The sequence below is a fragment of the Dermacentor andersoni genome, chromosome 2, assembly GCF_023375885.2.
Source record: "Dermacentor andersoni chromosome 2, qqDerAnde1_hic_scaffold, whole genome shotgun sequence".
Taxonomy (NCBI): domain Eukaryota; kingdom Metazoa; phylum Arthropoda; class Arachnida; order Ixodida; family Ixodidae; genus Dermacentor; species Dermacentor andersoni.
In genome coordinates, this window is record NC_092815.1 from 102,357,932 (window position 1) to 102,376,976 (window position 19,045).

The 19,045-nt window shown below is 42.2% G+C and overlaps 1 protein-coding gene across 9 annotated transcripts in view; it reads right to left on the minus strand.

Annotated features, from left to right (window-relative positions):
- Positions 1 to 568: 568 nt before the first annotated feature.
- The window catches only part of dlg1 (MAGUK family member discs large 1), a 735,259-nt gene continuing 716,782 nt past the window's right edge, over positions 569 to 19,045 (minus strand). For all 9 annotated transcript variants that reach the window (XM_055076706.2, XM_055076707.2, XM_055076705.2 and 6 more), the window contains 10 exons: positions 17,352 to 17,424; positions 17,108 to 17,207; positions 15,535 to 15,555; positions 14,191 to 14,238; positions 12,927 to 12,977; positions 11,582 to 11,683; positions 10,647 to 10,819; positions 9,095 to 9,204; positions 6,727 to 6,818; positions 569 to 4,862 (listed from right to left, as the gene is read on the minus strand). In XM_055076706.2, the coding sequence (XP_054932681.1) occupies positions 4,756 to 4,862; positions 6,727 to 6,818; positions 9,095 to 9,204; positions 10,647 to 10,819; positions 11,582 to 11,683; positions 12,927 to 12,977; positions 14,191 to 14,238; positions 15,535 to 15,555; positions 17,108 to 17,207; positions 17,352 to 17,424 (877 nt within the window). In that variant the 3' untranslated portion in view covers positions 569 to 4,755. The remainder of the gene's footprint in view (positions 4,863 to 6,726; positions 6,819 to 9,094; positions 9,205 to 10,646; positions 10,820 to 11,581; positions 11,684 to 12,926; positions 12,978 to 14,190; positions 14,239 to 15,534; positions 15,556 to 17,107; positions 17,208 to 17,351; positions 17,425 to 19,045) is intronic.

Sequence of the window (19,045 nt, forward strand, 5' to 3'; positions counted from 1 at the left end):
ACCGCTCGTGAATATCACCCGGAATAAGGCTTACCTTTGCTCTCCAAGGTACTCCACTGACCATTACGGACAGGTTATGCGAAGCGCGTTCCTTTCCGAAATCTGCTAGGAATTATTTTAACGTGAAGTGCCATTTTGTCTTGCTGGCTCATCGGAGCTTCGCTTAAATCCCACAATTCGTGGCAACTGCAAAAAATTCTAACAAATTCAAATTAAGATATTGCGTTTATTGCAGCTCTGTTATCGCTCGAATTTCGCAGCAAGATCGCATCTTTTGGTGCGCACTGTTCAATAACAGAGGTAGCACACAAAGCTAGGCCAATGTAAGCCGAGCCCCACGTCAGGCCAATATCAACCCAACGCTGGGCCCATATTGGCCCCACATGCCCAAAGTATCGCCGTCGTGTGCGCACCTTGCCACTGAATAGTCGAGCTGCAGAGACGTGGGCTGGTTTGGCTGCCCTCCTGCTACAAAGTCTCGACGGACCACAGTAACGATGATGACGACTTTCAGTGAGTTATGAAGACCGGCAAATCTTGTGAAATTTGAATAAGAACGAGGCAGCAGTTAGCACAAGATCTTTTAATGTTGTCAGGGCAGAAGCACAGGTCACTGTACTGCAAGGCTTGGTCGGCACTTGCTGCGTGTGCAAAAGACCATTCTACGTGGAGTAGTGCTGTTCGCACTTCAGATGTGGTTGGCTGTGGCTCCTGCACAGGTTCACGGTTACTGCTGCTGTCACTTGGCAGCCCCAAAAGTGCTAACCATGCCCCCCCCCCCCCCCCCCCCCCCAAAAAAAAACTCAGTTTAAGTACAGTCGGCAACATTGGCACAACCAGTTATATTTGTAGTTTTATCGCTAGCAATCTGACGACGTATAATAATTCGTTTTCAAAAGAATGAGCCACACTCTCCAAAAGACATGGACACATATTAGGAATTTTGAAGATGAAAAAACTAAATGCACTCAAAAGAATTCTCGTCTACTACTATATATATCTGTATTTTCCAAGTCATGCCTGCAACAAGCATGAGCACTCCAAGCATTTTCCTCATAAATTTATTTGTATGTATACCTGTATACATGTACATACAATATATATATCTGTCTGTATAATCCTCAGTCAGATCTCAGTATCATTCTTTTTTTCGTTTTTGGGGGTTCTGCAACACTTCAACATATTGCCAAAAGTAAAAAAAAAAAAAGAGCAATGATGTAATACTGCAGGTGTAGCCCTCCTCAATAAAACTTAAAAAGATGTCTGCATAATTAACACACAATCACAATTCACAGTGCATCGATGATAAAAACAACCTTGTCTAGCAGCAAAGTGAATGCGCTTGTTAGTAATACATGAATGTGAATGGGGGAGCCAGTGAATGAATAAACACAAAGCGCTATATATATCACAAAGTCCTCGCTGGGAATTTAGTCTACAGCTGGGAACTTGTCAACACCTCACCAGCTGAGGAGTGAGAGAGAACATGGGGGGCAACAATGAGAAACATTTCAGCGACGATGCCATGTAGTATAGCACAAAACAAACTAGCACCTTAAGAACACAAGCCAAGACATTAGTACTTTTCTTATCGCACATGAAGCATGCGCAGATGTGTGTGTGTGTATGTTATTACAAGTTTCAATTTGCATTGCCATGTGCTTATAATAAAAAAAAGAGAGAAAAGAAAAAGAGGGAATTGAAGGTGCGTCTATCCGCAAGTGTGTGATACTCCTTGTACTGTATATTACAGCTTCCAGACTATGCATTCTTACCATGATCAACTGCGCGCAGGATGTTAGCGTGCTTGCCCCACAAGAAACAACGCAAGCATTGAAATAACAATCGCAGAAGCAAATATGCTGCAGACATTGGGAGTTCTTTTTTTCTTCCATCAGCCATGTAATTAAGTGGTGTAGGCACGTCAAGCATCAGCGTGCTTGCTAGAAATTGCTTAATATTAAGAATCAAAACAAGGAATTCACAGTCTAGACATCATATATGTACGAACTTGTGCAACAGAACGTGAGCTATGCAAATAATTTACTAAAGTGAATAACAGGGAAGGGGCGAGATTTCTGCTACTGTGGGGTTAAAATACTTCTGGCCTCTCTCTGTACATGGGTTCTGCATCAGACGGTGAAACAGTTGACCTCCAGTTTGCGAGGAGCAGCGACTTCTGTGGCTCTTGTGCCACAGCTTGAGCTAAGCGCACAGTTACCGCTTTATTTTGTGCATTCACAGCTCTAAACTGAACAAGTCACAGCAAGCAGCTCAATGAAACAAACATGCTTCTTCTACTTCAGACGTTCAAGGCAGACAAGGGTGATAACAGCAACAGCAAAGAATCATCTTATGACACACAATTTACACTTTTCCTAGAAGCCATGCAAACTAAACTGCAGTTTGCAAGCTTCGGTTATGGTTGCTGCCACGTAAGTTTACATGGATAACCTTTGACTGCTGTGGCCTAAGGTGCTGTGAAATGCACTGTCAAACGAAACGCATTGAAGTGCCTAATGTGTTCTGGTAGCCTTTCTTGCACTTACATTTCTTCAAGGACCATTCAAAAAGTAGGCAAGCCAAATGTGGCCCGGGCATACGATAAACAAAAATAAAGAGTTAAATGTGCATTCTGAGAAGTGAGAAATCTAGGGAGATCAACTCAAAAAAGATAACAATGAGCTTGACAGTACAATATCACTGCTGAAATGGTGAGCTCAAAGTGACTTCACAACAGAGAGGTTACTTGTTAAGTGGTCAACATTATTCTGGTCTAACAAAAGTATGCCATGTACAACATGTGGCATCCATGAAGCTTCCACACTTAGGCCTGTCCTCAACAAGCAACCAGTGTCACCAAATTTCCGTCAACCTTTCACCACGACAGGCCCGACCTGCAGCGACCTCAAATATTCAACCTGTGTTTGCCCGACAACCTCTGATATGCAACATTTGTACTTTCTATACAAAGTAGTTCTCCAAACTTGAGACGCAGAGGGTGGTTGGTAATGAGCCCCTGATTGGACAGCCTGAGCATTAAGGTCTTTCCTAAAAGAGAGAATCGTGAACACTTTATCTTCTGTGCTTGCTGAAATGTACAGAGGTCTACTACCATACTCTTTGAATGGTCCCTTCGAAAGCAAAGCGCTGTATAAGAGGCATACAAGAAAGCCACAATTTGGAGAGCTAAAAGGAAACGAATGCAGCAATTTAATGGCACAAAGATGCACCAACCACCTTGGTGAGTCATGTTTGCAAGCATCTTCTACTCGCGTTCAAGGGTGTGGGGCACGTGCTTGTATACTTCACGCACCCATTTGTGTTGCATTCGTATATCTTATGTACACTGTGTTGCAACCCGTGCAGTGCTTAAAGCAATGCCTTGCATGACATCTCTGCACCGTCAATACGGCACATCTTCCAGACCCCTACGAAACCACCCACAACAAACCTAAAATGTGGTAGGAGAGTAACAGTAAGTTGGACAATGTAAAACACGAAAGTGCAACAACTGTGCAAAGCATGCTTGTTTTTCATAGCAGCAATAGAAAGAATGAATTCTGTAAAATCAATGTATAGCAACGAAAAAAAAAAAAAGAAGAGGATATTCATGAAGGGTGCTGCCTGCCCTCTTCTACTAGATCTACAGGCATCATTCACCAAATTCATTCATTTAAAGCTATATGCCAGATATGCAAAAGTGAAGTTTCAGCAACACTACACCTCTGTCATGGCTTCCTTAAGGGGTAAAACGTGAGTGCCCGGCTTGCCAGCTGCCAAAACAACTTTATGAAAAACAATAACAAAGATAATTCACACATTCCAGAATGTTATCAGCCATAAGAAAGGGCATGACAGTACCTCTTAAGTGCAGAGAGGACCTTGTGTTCTGTAAGCTCGGGTCATATAAGCAGCTTCTATCTTAGCTTCCCAAGTTTCGCTTGAATGATTACAAAAACTGCACAGTTTAGGTTTCTTAGTGCTTTCCGTAATTTATAGTCTAGTTTCCTTCCACAGTATGCCTGTCACAAGCAGCCACGCAGATCATGGTTTGTAAAGGTGCAGACAGCATCCATGCACTTAACGCATTGCAAATGAAGTGGTGAAAATATGCGTCTGACTTCTATTCTGAAACATAACAGTGGTGCTGTGTTGCATTGCCTTTTTGCACTGGAGGCTATGCAGGGAAGCTAGCAATTTTACAGACCAGCCCGTCCACAACTGTTTCGGTCCTGTCATCGTCACAAGAGAAGTGGGCATGGAAAAAAGAAGGCAGGCAAAGGATGACACATTGCAGATTAAAGTGGATGAAAGGGGAGAGAGTGGCTGGTAGACAAGAGAGTGATAATATGATACAAAAGGATGCACAAAGAAACAGAAAGAGACTCAGAGCTGCGGCCACTGCTCTTCTCTCTGTGCCATGGTGACTTTGCGGCGGGTGACGGCTCACTTGGTGTATCACGCAACACCACCCCACCCAGCGTCAGTGTTCTTGCTGCACACGCGCACATTCACACACCACTGTCATTCACGGTGAACGCCCTCGGTCGATTGGAAAAAGAAAAATGCCTCCTGCATTATGGCTCACACGCATATAACCTCTTCTCTCTCATTCTGTGATGAAGGATCCACGGGTTGAACTTATTTCCTTCATGAAAGCCACTTTTTTCATGAACAAGACAAATTATCTGGAAAAGGAATATGTTCCCCTTCACCCGTGTCTAGGGGCATCGTCCGATGGCTGCCATTCTCTCACAGCTTCTCTTTTGCTGCTACCCAGGCTGACGATCCTCCATTAATGTCGATTACGTGCTTGACCTTTTTGTAGATCTCCTCGGGCGTGTCCCCTTGAATTATCGCTGAGAGAAATATTAGAAAAATATAAGCTGTCACTTTCTTGTGTACATGTCTCTGGATAATGCATATTGTGGAAATTATGCACGTGGCAAAGCAAAATACAGATGAGGAGGTACTTGTCTATGAAAATACACTGTGACTAAGTAGAACTATACTTAACACTGTGATAATTATTCAGCATAAGATTTCAAATATGCGGGCATGTAGGCAACTTTCTCAATTAAATATACATTCTGGGGTTTTATGTGCCAAGACCATGATATGATTATGAGGCAAGCCGTAGGGGAAAACTCCAGAGTTTTTTTACCACCTGGGGTTCTCTAGCGTGCCCCCAATGCACGATACACGGGCATTTTTGCATTTCACCCCCACATAAATGTGTCCGCAGCAGCAGAGGCAACTTTCTGCAAATTAAGCTATTAAAAGGTTATATTGTAGCTTACAATGTGCAACAAAATGACTTATCCCTGCCTTAAGAGTACTTGCATTTGTCACCAAGGAGTTCAATAGCATAATAATACAAGATAAACCTAAACAACACAATTTTTCAAGGCTATAACTAGCAGCACAACTACATAACCGTTATTGGTAATCACAGAAACAGGGAGGTAAAATAAGAAGTTTGGAAAAGTGAAGTGTGGTATGGCTTTGTGCCTGCCATATGTACCGTAAAATTCCAAGCAAGCGCGCTCCCCTATGATTAAAGATAATCCAAGAAAGTTTGCGGGGGTGGCCCTTGCTCGGTCGCAGACCGAAATTCAAAGGCTGTTGGCCCTGAGTACGGCGGCCAGCGTGTTAGGCCTATACCGTCTCCCAGCAACCGCATGCTCGTGTGGCTTGCTTGTTCGCTTCCGTTGGCATCAATAAAATCAAATGTATAGATTAAGCGTGACATATTTGTGTACATGCTGTGCTGACCAACATAGGCACTTCGTTATGAGCTGCATGTGGTTGTGTCCCAAGTGCCACCGGTCTCCGATTCGACGTCCCAGTGAGCGAGGCCTGCTGGCTTCTAGTGATTGGCGCCCGTCAACGGAGCTGACACGGAAACACGTCTACACTCCTTGAGTAGTCATGTTTATATGGGCATCTTGTTTACAACGAGAGAGCTGTGCAAGCACATTTGTTTGCGAAGTCATTCCTAGCGTTCATGCAGTGGCGCCGGTTCTGGCTGGAGCTACGTGCTGCTCGCTCATTTGCACCATGTGTCCTGAATCGGCGTATGCGGCACGTCGAACTCCGACGCATCGTGTGACGGATTGCATGCAAAATCGCACCATGTGTCTCGCGCTTATTTCACACGTCACACTTCAAGCGTTTGACCAAAACCGCGACTGACGAAGGCTTTGGCTATGCAGCAATCTGGCTATGGTGAACTAGCACCTCGGCAGAAGTGTGGCTAAACAACAAATTTCTTTCTAACTAAACTGAGTCATGTTATCTAATTTAGTATGCAATTTCGTAAAAAAATGGAAAAGAAACACTGTAGCCAAGTGGTCCGATGCAAATGCACGAAGCATTCCACACAAACAAGGGAGGGGGCGCTTGCTCGGTAGTTGGCGCCAATTTCAAATCACACGAAAGTGGAGAGAGGGGGTGCGCCTCCATGGATGGGTGCGCCTGCTCGGAATTTTATGGTAGATTTACGATTCATACATGGATGTGATCAACACTTGCGATGCAAGACATGGCTTGTTTTTGTGAATTATTAGCTAAAGCTGCATAACCAGGACTTTTCTTATATTACTGCATTGCTAATTTCAACCACTGCAATTGTAATGTCTTCAGGCATTCAGGATACTATACATGAAATGAAATGTCTACACAGCAAGAACCATTCAGGCAAGGAGCACAACAAAAACATACCAGTGAAATATTCAGCAAACTCCTGCTCAAGCTTTGCTGCTCGCTCAAAAGTTTTTCGTGCCTGTTCCTCTGTTATCCTTTTGTTCATTTCCCTGGAAAAAGAAAGGAAAATGCCAAACAACGCCTTACCATTGTGATATTCTGGTTCTTTTTTCTTTCGTTTCTGGGCCTCCCATTTCTAGGTATCAGCCTAGATACGAGTAAACAAGATAGCTCAAATATTTGTGGACAGTTAGAGTACGAAGCTGATAAGACGTTGTTGTAACTCATCAGTCTTCGTTTTGTTGCAGCTGACCGTTACGAGAGTTTCTCCCTTCTCATTTCCAAGTGCAGCTCACGTGAATTTAGACATGCGCATGTTGCCCATCCTAAACGGAATTCATGCGCTTCATTTGCCAAAATATTATGCGCCAACTTTGCTGAAAATGTTTGTACACTAATTCTAAAGCCTAGTTTTGCTTGCAATTGATTACGATTGAGAAAACTCAGTGAATTGATTTTATGTTCACATGACAACACAGAACAATCATCTTCATCATAAGCCTATTTTTATGCCTGCTGCAGGATGAAAGCCTCTCCCAGTGATCTTCAATTACCCCTCTCTCGCGCTAGTTGATTCCAAGTTGTGCCTGCAAATGACACACCACAATAAACCTACCTAATGCAATTATTGATAGTGTGAGCGTTCCTACTCTATCACAGTTAAATTATGCTCAGCCCCTTGCTAGAGAGCTTGTCATCTCTTCACAGAAGTTTACTTAAGACATACCCCACTAAGGTGAATTGAAGCACCCATTTCAATCCAAATTCAAGAGAACCCTGCTGCTAGAACAGCGTCCTATGAACCTTTATGGTCATCACCAATGTAATTTTTTTTTCTGGAATGCAGTAGTCTAGTCAGGGCAACAGAATCATGGAGGGGTCAGTTTGACATATGTGTATTCTCCTGAGCCCTGAACAGAGCTATGGGACATAGTCACTTTTCAAGCTGGTTTTTATAATCTGCTGGGATGTCCCGATAGTGAGAAGCATTTTTTTGTTTAAACACTACGGTTAGGTGCCAAAAGCTAGATCTTAATTTACTTGAAAGAAGTGACCATCTCCTCATGTTTGCTGTGGTAAAAACTGCATTTCATTGCCTTAACACTGAGATAAAGATGCAAATACGTGTAGTACATTGCCATGTTGCTGCTGCATCCTCAATTTTCACACATTCTCGAGGAATTCGAAAACACACTTCAAGGTTGCTTTCCATCGTCTGTGACAACACAGTGGCCTAGATCAATTTAGTGTCAAATTTCTCTAGAGCAGATTGAAAAGAATATGAGTGAACCATTTCTGTACAGCTCCACATGCACCATGAGAAAGGATGAAGGCAATGTGTAGTATAATGTACAAGGGATCTTAGGAGTATGGAAACTTAGAAAATACAGTTGCTGACTGATTTTTCAGACAATGAGTGAATTACAGAAATGCCGAAATAACTGGGAAGTTCAGAAGGAGTTTCAAGAGAAAAAAATGATTAACCCCATTTTTCGTTTGAAACAAAAAACTCATTTACGAATTTTTGTCTGGGGTTGTTACTTCGGATAAATACCTCCTTACAATTTCTTGATAGTCAAGGCTATCAGATGCATTGTGTTCCCCCAAAGCATATTGTGCAGCCCAAAATGGATTGCATATCACTGCGCAGTGCTTTAAAGTGTAGATGTCACATGTGACTGCATTATGATGATGGCAGCTTAGGCCGCGTGGCGTGAATTCAGCTTGTGGCTTCCTGCCCACGTGCGAGTTTATACCCTTACAGCCAGTAAGCTCGAAGGCAAACTTCATATGTGCTAACAGTAGTTGCTGGCTGGTTGCCTGTGGACCCAAGTGATGGTTTAATGGCCATCAGTGCAGCTCATGTGCAGGCTCACTGATGGCACAAACGCCCAGTGTTAGAAACATGGTGAGCTTCTCGTGAGGGTTAGCCATCCACCATCATGCAGGCCGGCGGCAAATGGCTAAACTGACTAGACTGCTAGAGCTAACCAATGCTGTTTCGTTGGGAGTCAGGGACTGAAAGTTATTGGTAGAGGCTCAGTCAATGAAGACCTCTTTACATTGGCTAAAAAGGCACTTAATGAGAAATCATTATGTCACAATGTGAATGGTAGAAACTTTGTTCAAGCCTATCGAATGGTGGCCGGAAAATTGAGCGGGACACCTCATAAAAAGCTGTAAGTGCCGTTATACACAATTTTATGAAGTAACTCGTGAAACAGTGGGGAAGTATGAATAACAGTGCAGGTCTGAACAACTGGCTAGAGAGTGTACGTGAGTGTACCTATGTTCAATACAAACCTATCTAAAGCAGCGAACTTACATTATTGACTCGACTGACTTTGGCTTGATGAAGATGGCGATGGGTTCGAGGCCAGCCACTTGAAGCCTTTTGATTGCATTACCACTTACATCCAGAATGCAATGCTTTCCCTAAGAGAACACAGAAAGAAACATTAACTGAGAAAGCTTGACATGAAGCATAACATGTGGTATAAACACAAAAGCGAACACCACATCAATATAAGAGGTCAGCTCTGCCAACAGGCTATCTAAGTATAGAAGGCAAATAGTGCAAACAAAGCACAACTGGTTCGTTTAGGGTAGCAAAATGTGCACTTAAGCACAATAAAATGAAGTTTAGCAAAAATAAAAACTGGTTCACAGACATGAAACAAAAGAAAAACGTTTCGATGCAATAGTACAGGTTTCTACCTGCAGTGGATAGAGGCACATATTGGAATTACGAAACTGCAGCTAGCTAGTAAGTGCTGAAGGCTTGCTCATTTATCAGAAATCCTGAGACAAGCACCAGTTTCAAGATACTATATGCCCTCAATATGTGTTGTGCCTACTACAGTGGCATCACCCACATTACCTTCTCAAAATGACATCATTATTCACTGAGGGGCAGAACCATGTGGCACACCACTGGTACATTTCAAGGGTTGGAGAGCTTTAAGCTAGTGCTAGTCTCAAAATACTTATTAAACGGACATGCCTCAACTACTGACTGACTTCAACCTTGCAATTGCATCACATGCTGTAAAATAATTAAGCCTTAAGCACTTCTTTTGCACACTTTTGTTATTTATAAATGCACACATCATTAGCAATGCCATAGATAATGTTTGCCTAAAACAAAAGGCCATATTTAAAGACGTCCGTATGGCCAGAAAAATGCAACCTCGGGTAAACACTTTCACCCGAGACTTACAGTGCACAGCCTGCAAATCTAAGAGGCAACACAATTGCACTAATGGTGATGCTTCTGCAGCACTCCACAGGCTAACATACACCTGTCCAAGCAGTTCTGTGCATTGTGCTTAAGGTTCCTGAAGTTATTCCTTATATTTCATTTCAATGTTCTCAATCATAAGTTCTTGGCCAATGGGAGTGTTGACCATAAAACATGGAAAAGTCATTGTATCATCACTAAACATTCACAGGTTTTGAGCTGCAGTGAAAATTTTTAATGCGAGTGTTTTACCTTCAGCTCCCAAGTTCTCTGCACAGGAAGTGAAGTGCACATAATTTCATGTTTATTCTTATTGCTCCACACTACAGCTCTTAATTTATTCATCAAGAAAAAAAAGTACATATATGCATGGCTTACCTTTTCTATTCATGCAAAATTAAAAAGTGAAAAGCTTGTTCTCAAGTAGAGGTTCTCCCTCAAAACAAAGGTAAGTCAGTATACATTCCTGTCCAAGTAAATTGTAAGAGGAATGCAAACCATAAAGAATTTGCAAAATGCAGAAAGAACCACTGCCTGAACAAGTAGCTTCTCTTCGGTGATATAAGTATGAACTGGCAGGTTGAGCACAGCTGGGGCTTAGGAGTTAATGGGGTAACTGTATGCATAGCATGCGCACCTTCTCAGCCACTTCCCGAACAGAGGCAACGCTGGTGCCGTAGAGGTTGTCATTGTACTGGCCAGCCTCGATGAAGAGGTGGTTCTGGATGTCTCGTTCCATCTGTTCCCTTGAAGCCACAAAGTGGTAGTCACGTCCGTCCACCTCGTAGTCACGCTTTGGTCGGGTTGTGTCTGCAAACATGGCACATCCAAAGCACATCTGTACATCCGATAATGACAGAGCTCGAGTGTAGGCTATGCAAGCAGTACCACTACAGGCCTAAAGGTATTCACAAAATACACTTTTCTACTTGCTCCCTACTAATCTGTTAGCATTTGGCTGCCGATTTATTGGACTTGGCATTAGTCAGGTGCTTAAAAAAGTGAGTGCAAGCAAGGTCCTGTGTTGTGAAGCTAAAATGAAGCTTTCTTTGGCTCTTCCCACCAGTTTGAATGGACGGCTGTATGTCCGCGTAAACTGAGTGGATCCTGCAGACATTGTAATCAAAGGTGGCTTGGTGAGCGATCCCGATATAAGTGCACGATGTGAGTCTTGCATAAGCTTTAATGTGGATTGTAGCACGGGCCAATCATGGAGGCAGGGCGCTGTCACAGAACACCAAGTTTCATAGCATTAGCCAACACAGCAAACGAACGAGTGTTCCAAGCAGCGTATCTCAGCAGGTCTACACGAAAGCTGTAGCTTGACCCTGAAAATCATCCTGCAGTGGTTTCTGGCCAATTTTTCTGGGCAGTAGTGCAAAGTAATGCAGCAAAAGTTTTGCACACTTTGTGGAAATGGAGAACAGTAAAATGACAACACAGATGTAAGAAAGCGAACCCAGGATCCTGTATTTTTTTACCGAGAGTTTCGATAGGCCTTTGCACAGCTTTAACCATGAAGAGCGAATAAAAAGCTCGTGCCATACTGAACTTGAGGAAAGATATACATACGTGGAACACAGGAGCCAAATTTTTCCGGGTACTCCGATATCAAGTCATCATTGATTCTGTCCTTTAAGGGTCCCAGGATTATTATGGGCCGTGTGTAGGAAACTGGCAAAGCAAACAATTACAGATAGTCTTAGTCATCACAAAAAGAAAAAAGACAAAGAAAGAAAGAGAAAATGGGTGAGGAGGGCATCACAGTTGAATCACGTGAGTGAAACAAAAGATACAAACAGTATCTCGAATAACAATGACAAAGGTTTACAAAGAACATGAATTAGTCAAAAGTTGATTATGCAATATTCAGCAATAGATAATTACTAAGCACAATGGCCCATAAAACAAACAAAGACAAATCCACAAATGAGATGAACTTGCATTAACAGCAAAAGCTTAACAATAGTCTGCAACTCTGCAGCCTTACATGCGGTGTTTCCAACTAGAAATAAAAATATCCGCTAGTCGAGGTTCGAAAAAGCTTAAATGTCACAATACTAGAAATACAGACAACAATCAAAATCTCATTCAAAGCATGTTTTATTGCATCTACATAGAACACATGAGAAAGAAAGGTTTCACTGGGAAAAATAGTTTTTTTTAGTCCATAATGGGATAAAATATATAAATTATCAATATTAATATGATATTTTTTGTGTGTGTGACGGTGAAGTGCAGAAACATGGAGAAATTAACCTAAAAAAAAAAAAGAAGAAATGCTTCGCTGAACTACAATCACTGGCTGGAGATAAGGAACTACTGAGCAGTGAGTAAAATTATAGAAATAAGTCCTCCGTCTGATCTTGGTATGGTCACGCATCCTGTTTGTACTCGTTTGCTGGCACGCCTGGGTCTCGGGTCGTTAACATCTCTGACCCCTTAGACCTTCATCGTACCATCTGATGAACAATGTGCTTGGACAGCGTGCAACTGAATTAACCTTTATCATTTTTTTCAGAGACTAGACCGCACAGTGAAGATAGCATTTGTCATCTCAGTGGAGTTTCTGTTCTTTAACTTAGACTTAATCCCACTCAGCTGGCTGAAAACATGTTCAACACCCGCATTGGACCACAGCAGCACCAATACTGATAAAGCGAAATTAGCCAACTGAATTTCTTTACATATTTCACTGCAGCCATTTCATGAGGGAGAATCCCCAAGGCACATCTGCGAAAATGACGAAGAGTGAAACTGTTATGCCTGTGATGTGTTCAGTGTCTTCTTTGTGGTTGCGCACTTGCATTACATCGTGTCATTAGGTAAGCACCAACTAGCCCTGCAACATGTCTGTCTACATAAGGTTTGTTCTGCCAAGTAAAAAAATTACAGTGAAAGGTATTTCTTTACTCACTTTCTTGCTGTACCACTGCCTCGTAAGAAAGAACAGGCTCATCGATTCCTCCTGCAGATGATAAAAAAAAAGAAGCATGTTCTACATTAACAATATTCATCAAGAGAATGTAAAACTGCACAGACACCCTTTATGTATTTCAATTAACTGCTTAAATGTGACTGCTCTAGCAGGCAGGGGTCTCCTGCACAAACCAAGTGACAGCACAAGCTTATTTGAGGATGTGCCGAAAGACAAGGCTATATGCTTACGGTGATGCTTACAGAGGCTGAAACAACAAAAGCAACAAAAGAAATTTGCAGATGTTCTCGCATAACAGGTCAGACAAAGATGTGACCACAATTTAATAAGCGCGGATTCACAAAGTGCTCGATTCCTTTTCATTACCAAATAAAACAGCATCTTTATACACTTCTGTTTTTGTTTCTCTGAATGAGCCATTTTCAGAGCTGTTCCAAGGCTACTGATGCATACCTTACAAGAACCAAAATGGAATATACAGCAGCAAGAACCTGAACGTGGCAAACCAGTTCTGCAGAAATCAACAAGGTAGAAGGGGAAAAACTCATCCACCCAAACGGTCGCACAAAGCTACAAATAAAACGCATAAAGGTTTCTCAGAAAGAAAGATTTGAGGTTGAAGAAAAATTTGTCCTGGTACAAGGATTGAACCAGGGAGCAATGCCTTTCCGTGATGGTTGCTCTGCCATCTGAGCTGACAAGAAGGCCAGCAAATTGCAGGGCAAGGCTGAATTAATTGACAACTCAAAGCGGAGGAACAATGAATATGGCAAATCAGTTGAACAGAGAACCTCGGTCCCTCCTTATTTTATAAATAGCAATACTGCGAGAAATTCACAGCCCATTTTGTTCTGTCCAAATAGGCTTGCTGGAAGTTTTTCAAGAGCTAACAATGGGTATAAAGCTGTGCTGTGGTGCCCCCCCCCCCCCCACACACACACACGCAGAGAGAGAGAAAGATAGAGAGAGAAAATGAAATTGATCTACCACATAGCTTTTACCTATGCCATGAGAGTACTCCCTGTGTCTCAGGAGTTTGCAAAGGTTAAGAGCCACAGCAGAAAAATCACAGGCAACTTCAGCGGAAGCCAGACAAATGTGAAGTGCACAAAGCAGGACACAAGCTGACAGCCAAAGTGCACAACCACGCTTATTACAAAAATCAACAAATGCAATCAATACAGGCGTAAGTAATAAAAGAACATAAAGCTAGCTTTCACATGCCGAAATGTCTGGTACTTACTTGTGCTGCTCGCCTCGCTATCACTTGCGTAGGATGTGTTTGCTGTGTCTGTGAGTTGAAATGCGGCAGTGTGAGCACAGCATGCACACAACACCCTCAAAAGCAGCCACATCAATACAATGGTTAGTAAGAATAAGATAAATATAACCTATACCAATCCAACATAAAAACCAGCATTGCAGAATCAACAGAGGGAATTGTACAGTCATGGATTTTGAAAGAGCTCAAGCAGAATAGAAGTCAACCGCTTGATTGCACAATTTCAAACAAATGAAGAACCCCACACCAGGCTCCTTCAAACATTTCTGTTATACATAGGTAGTTACAAAATTCCAGTCAGTGAGTGTTCTACCGCAAAACATTTTTCAAAAAAGCTTTGCAATAGCAAAGGAAATCAATGAAATGTTGCAAGGTGATGGTGCAAGAAAGTGAGTTATCTTCCCCACAGCAGAGACTCTCTCCCACTGCCTTGAATAGAATCTGCAAGTAACATTCCTCCCTTGCCTTCTACATTATACCTGACAGCCAGCCTACATCTCTCCTACATCTTTTTTCTTCCTTGCTTCTTTCCTGCATAGCACATTTTCGGTAGTAATTGTGTGCTCTGTGTTTTCAGGGAATAGCTGTATTGTCTGCACTGCTGCTGCGTATTTGTGCGCTTGCAGGTAGTGGTATGTGTGACAATATCAGGCTAGAGTTGCGAAATCATCTTTGCTGGCAAGGAGCCTGGTTGAAGTGTGAATGAGTATGTACAGAATTTCACTAGAATATTCAGCTGCCTTCATAGTGTATGCACGCATATAATATTTTGCACACATAATTGTCTTTATATGGTCTATCCATGGGGATTGTTTTATTCCAATGCTGTAACCTGGTGAGGGGGGTCTTCGATAGTTATATGCTGAAGTACCCAGTAAGCAGCTACGATGAGGAATGCAGCATATCAATCAATGTGCAATGATGAATAAAAAAATTAATCTCTTAAAACAATATAAAGAAGTGCTAAAATTTGGCATTTGCCTTGAAAATTCCAAGACATTTGTGTAGTTGGGGAGCTGCAATACTCCACCAGAAATAAATTCACTCATATGTATAGAAAACATATGAAAACAGTTGCACACAGCTGACCATGTTAAGCTAGAGTTGAGCATATTGTATTAACACAGAAAGCATGCTATGTTACTAAAATGAAATTCATTGCAGTGAAACAATGAAAGATATTGAAGTGTCAGATTAACTGCTACATACAAAGCTGGGAGAGCAAGCAGTGTTCACACAACAACAACAAAACATTAGAGAGCTAGTAGCAAGAACAGGCAAACAACATTTGTCTTATGCCCTTACCTTTGGTTGGAGACCCCTCCCCTGGAAAGAAGGGTGAAATAAAGATACAACATGTAAAATACGCACTGACAGCCAATCTAAAAACATGTAAAGGGTTCAGTGAATCAGCTTGAGGTATGAACATAACATATGAAAACCAAAATGCAAGTAAGTTGACTACAAACATTTGGTTAGCAAAAAACAAGCAAGGGAACTGCACTTGAATAGCAGAAGCTTGATGTGGGCGAGTTGGTTTTGCACACTTGAAGAAAAGAGCGCCACGAAGACACGGACTAAAAGAGGAACAACGGAAGTAGCGCCTTGTCCGTCGTACATGTTCCTCTTTTAGTCCGTGTCTTCGTAGCGCTCTTTTCTTCAAGTATGCACTTGAATAGACTGTGTTAGTGACGAAAAATATGTAAAAAGAAGTTAAAGTTTCTTTAGCTTAGAATATTGCACCTATGGAGCAATCTTCTAAAGAGTGTGTGTGTGTGTGTGCGTGTGTGTATATGTATATATATATATATATATATATATATATATATATATATATATATATATTGCATTCGTATACATGGCTGAAGAAAGCCCCTATGAAAAAAAATATTCACAGTAGATGCTAGCACAAACGATGGGGACACCACTGCCCTCACTGTCCCCCTCAACTCACATTCGATGACATTCCAGTACAAGGTTGCATACTTGTATCTTCATATTGTACAATTAAAAAGAATGCTATCACAGAAATTTTCAGCATTTTCTATCATTAAAGCAGGTCTTACACTAAGTTTGAAATTTTGCTGAATATGCAAGACATTTTTCACAATGTGTTGCACCATGCCATTAACCACTGTTAATTGTTTTCCTTGACTTGACAATGTAGGATATGAAATAATCAACGCTTTGGGATTTCATGTCCCGAAACCACGATCCGATCACGCATGCCGCAGTGCGGGACTCTGGATTAATTTTGACCACCTGGGATTTTCTAGTGCACACAAAATGCATGGTACACGAGCATCATTGCTCTTCGCCTCCACTGGAATGTGGACGCCATAATTGGGATCGAACTGGCGACCACGAGCTCAGCACTGCAGCACCGTAGCCACTGAGGCACTGCGGCGAGTAACAGTGCAAGATAAAGACTGCCCTTGACTATTGTAGACACTGAGCTTGAATAAAGCACTCAATGATTCCTGCAACAATGGTTTGCTTCAGAAATGTGCCCCCACTCCAGTAGCATTGCGCAGACTGCCTGGTTGCTAAATTTTGCCCTCAGAAATTACTGAGCAGCGTTAATAATGTGCAGTGACCAGTTAAGTTCAGGAGGAGTACTGCACTCTGGTTTCAAGAGTTGAGGTGAAGCCTTGACAAGTAGAATGTTTCAGAACATAGGAGGAGGGAGAGGGAATGGTGATGCCTGAACTTGGAAAGAAAAGTAACTCCATACTTTACACTACAATCTATAAGCATGCTTCCCAAGATACCCATGATACACAAGTGATGCAGCAAAGAGAAACTGCGACAACCCTAACAGGGGGGGGGGGGGGGGAGGGAATAAATAAATAATAATAATAAAAGAATCTGAACTCACTTTCAACATCACTTCCATCTTCTGTGCTGTTGTCTTTGCTTTTCATAAAGGGGAACTTCCTTGAAAATGAGAAATTCTTCTTTTTCCTTTCTAGCGTGCCCTGCAAGGTGCAAATGATGCAAAGTTTTTTATTATTTTATTTTTTCCCCAGCAAAACATAACTGTTGAAGGCAGCGCAAGATTCAGAAGTTGCCCCACAGGCTGCCATTGAGGGGCCATTTGAGTACCGTACTCAAATACTTGCCTTGCCATCGCTATAGCTGCTCTTTCCTTGAAACTTGACCGACTTAAGCCTTGCACGTTCTCTCCTCTCCACTCTGCAAATAGAAACAAAAAATGAGATTTAAAACATGCATTGTGAAAAGTAATCACTAGAGCAAAGTAGACTGATACAATAAAGAATATGAAAGTAGTGTGGAGTACTTAATGACAACTTCTATAACAGAATTGTTTTTCCTTTCACTGCTGGAGATCTGTTATGCAAGCTGACGATGTGTTAGTTACATTAAACATTTCGCTGTGACATCGAGATGTTGTGTTACTTCTTTGATTTACTGCAAGCTTCAACAATCCTGTTGCCATTTTTAACTGTTTCATATGGCATTCTCTTCTCTGTAAAGCAGCACACATGCATAAAAATTTGTTACTGCAAGGATATTGACATGCATTGCCTTCCTTTGCATGCATCCTTTTCCATGTGTCTATATGTTGGCTGCATTGCAAAGCTCCGCAGCCCAAGGTGAAAAAAAATATCTTGTCCATGGACTCATTTTTGCATTTATATATGCAAAAAAAAGTGAATGCCGTAGGCACACTGACAGCCAAAGCAGGATTTACTCGGACTGCAAGGGAGGTAGGAATATAGCATGTCTGTGAATGTTTTGGGGAGCTGTGGAAATTTCCAAGGAAACCAAATTAAAAACAGAGCTGGCAAACATACATTATAATTTTTGCCTAAAACATGTAAACAGCATTCGACAAAGCCAGGCAGATAAAAAAGGCACAAAGCTCTAAAAAAAGAAACAGCCTCACAGTGCAATTCAGTATGACATGAGTAAAGATAGCACAATTAGGCCTCAACATCAAATTATGTTTGAATAGATACCTCGTCCTCCCCCCCCCCCCAAAAAAAAGAAGAAAAGAGAACAAAACAATGCATAGTACACTGCATTGTTAATCATGTCGCATTGTAATAAAAGGAGACTGGGATAAATGTCAAGCACCAGCAACAATCCTGTTTCGCATGTTCAGTCATGACAACGGCCATCAATTCTGTTCTCCGATGGAGAACAATGCGCCTACACGCTATTAGAGTTGTCGGACGATCCCACCGCTGGCATACAGTTGTAAGAGTTGTCGGACGATCTCGCCGCTGCCACCATTTGTAAGAGTTGAAGGTCGTAGCTGTAGGGAGGACCTTGACTCTTCGTCGGGACTTAGGCGTGCAGGGTTTATTTACAGTATTTACATTTTAAACAAGAGATACATCGACAGTCTAGCGTGGCTCCCAAATGGAGCACGCAAGACGAAACATACAGCAAACGAGCACACAGCTCCAAATACTCAGCACGAGCACGATGACGAGCACGCAGCTGACGAGCACACAGATGAGCACAAACTAGCAGCCGACAACAGCCGCTTATAAACACTCCATTGGTCCCTAGTTCCCTAGGTGAGAGAACCGTTCGACCAGTCATCGAAGTTGACCCGCCGGTTGTCCATTATCTCGAGTCTTGAAAGGCCCGTCGGTTCCCCGAGCTGACCCCCGCAGCGCGGCTGCGGTTGCCCATTGTCTTGCGCCTCTAAATTCCAGAGCTGCCTTTCTCCTGTAGTCGCCACGAGTGTCAGCAGACTGTGACGAATCCTGGGGCCCACGTACCGCAAAGCACCCTTTTGTTAGGGAAGCTCTTCTTGCTGCCGAGAGAGACCATGAAGACC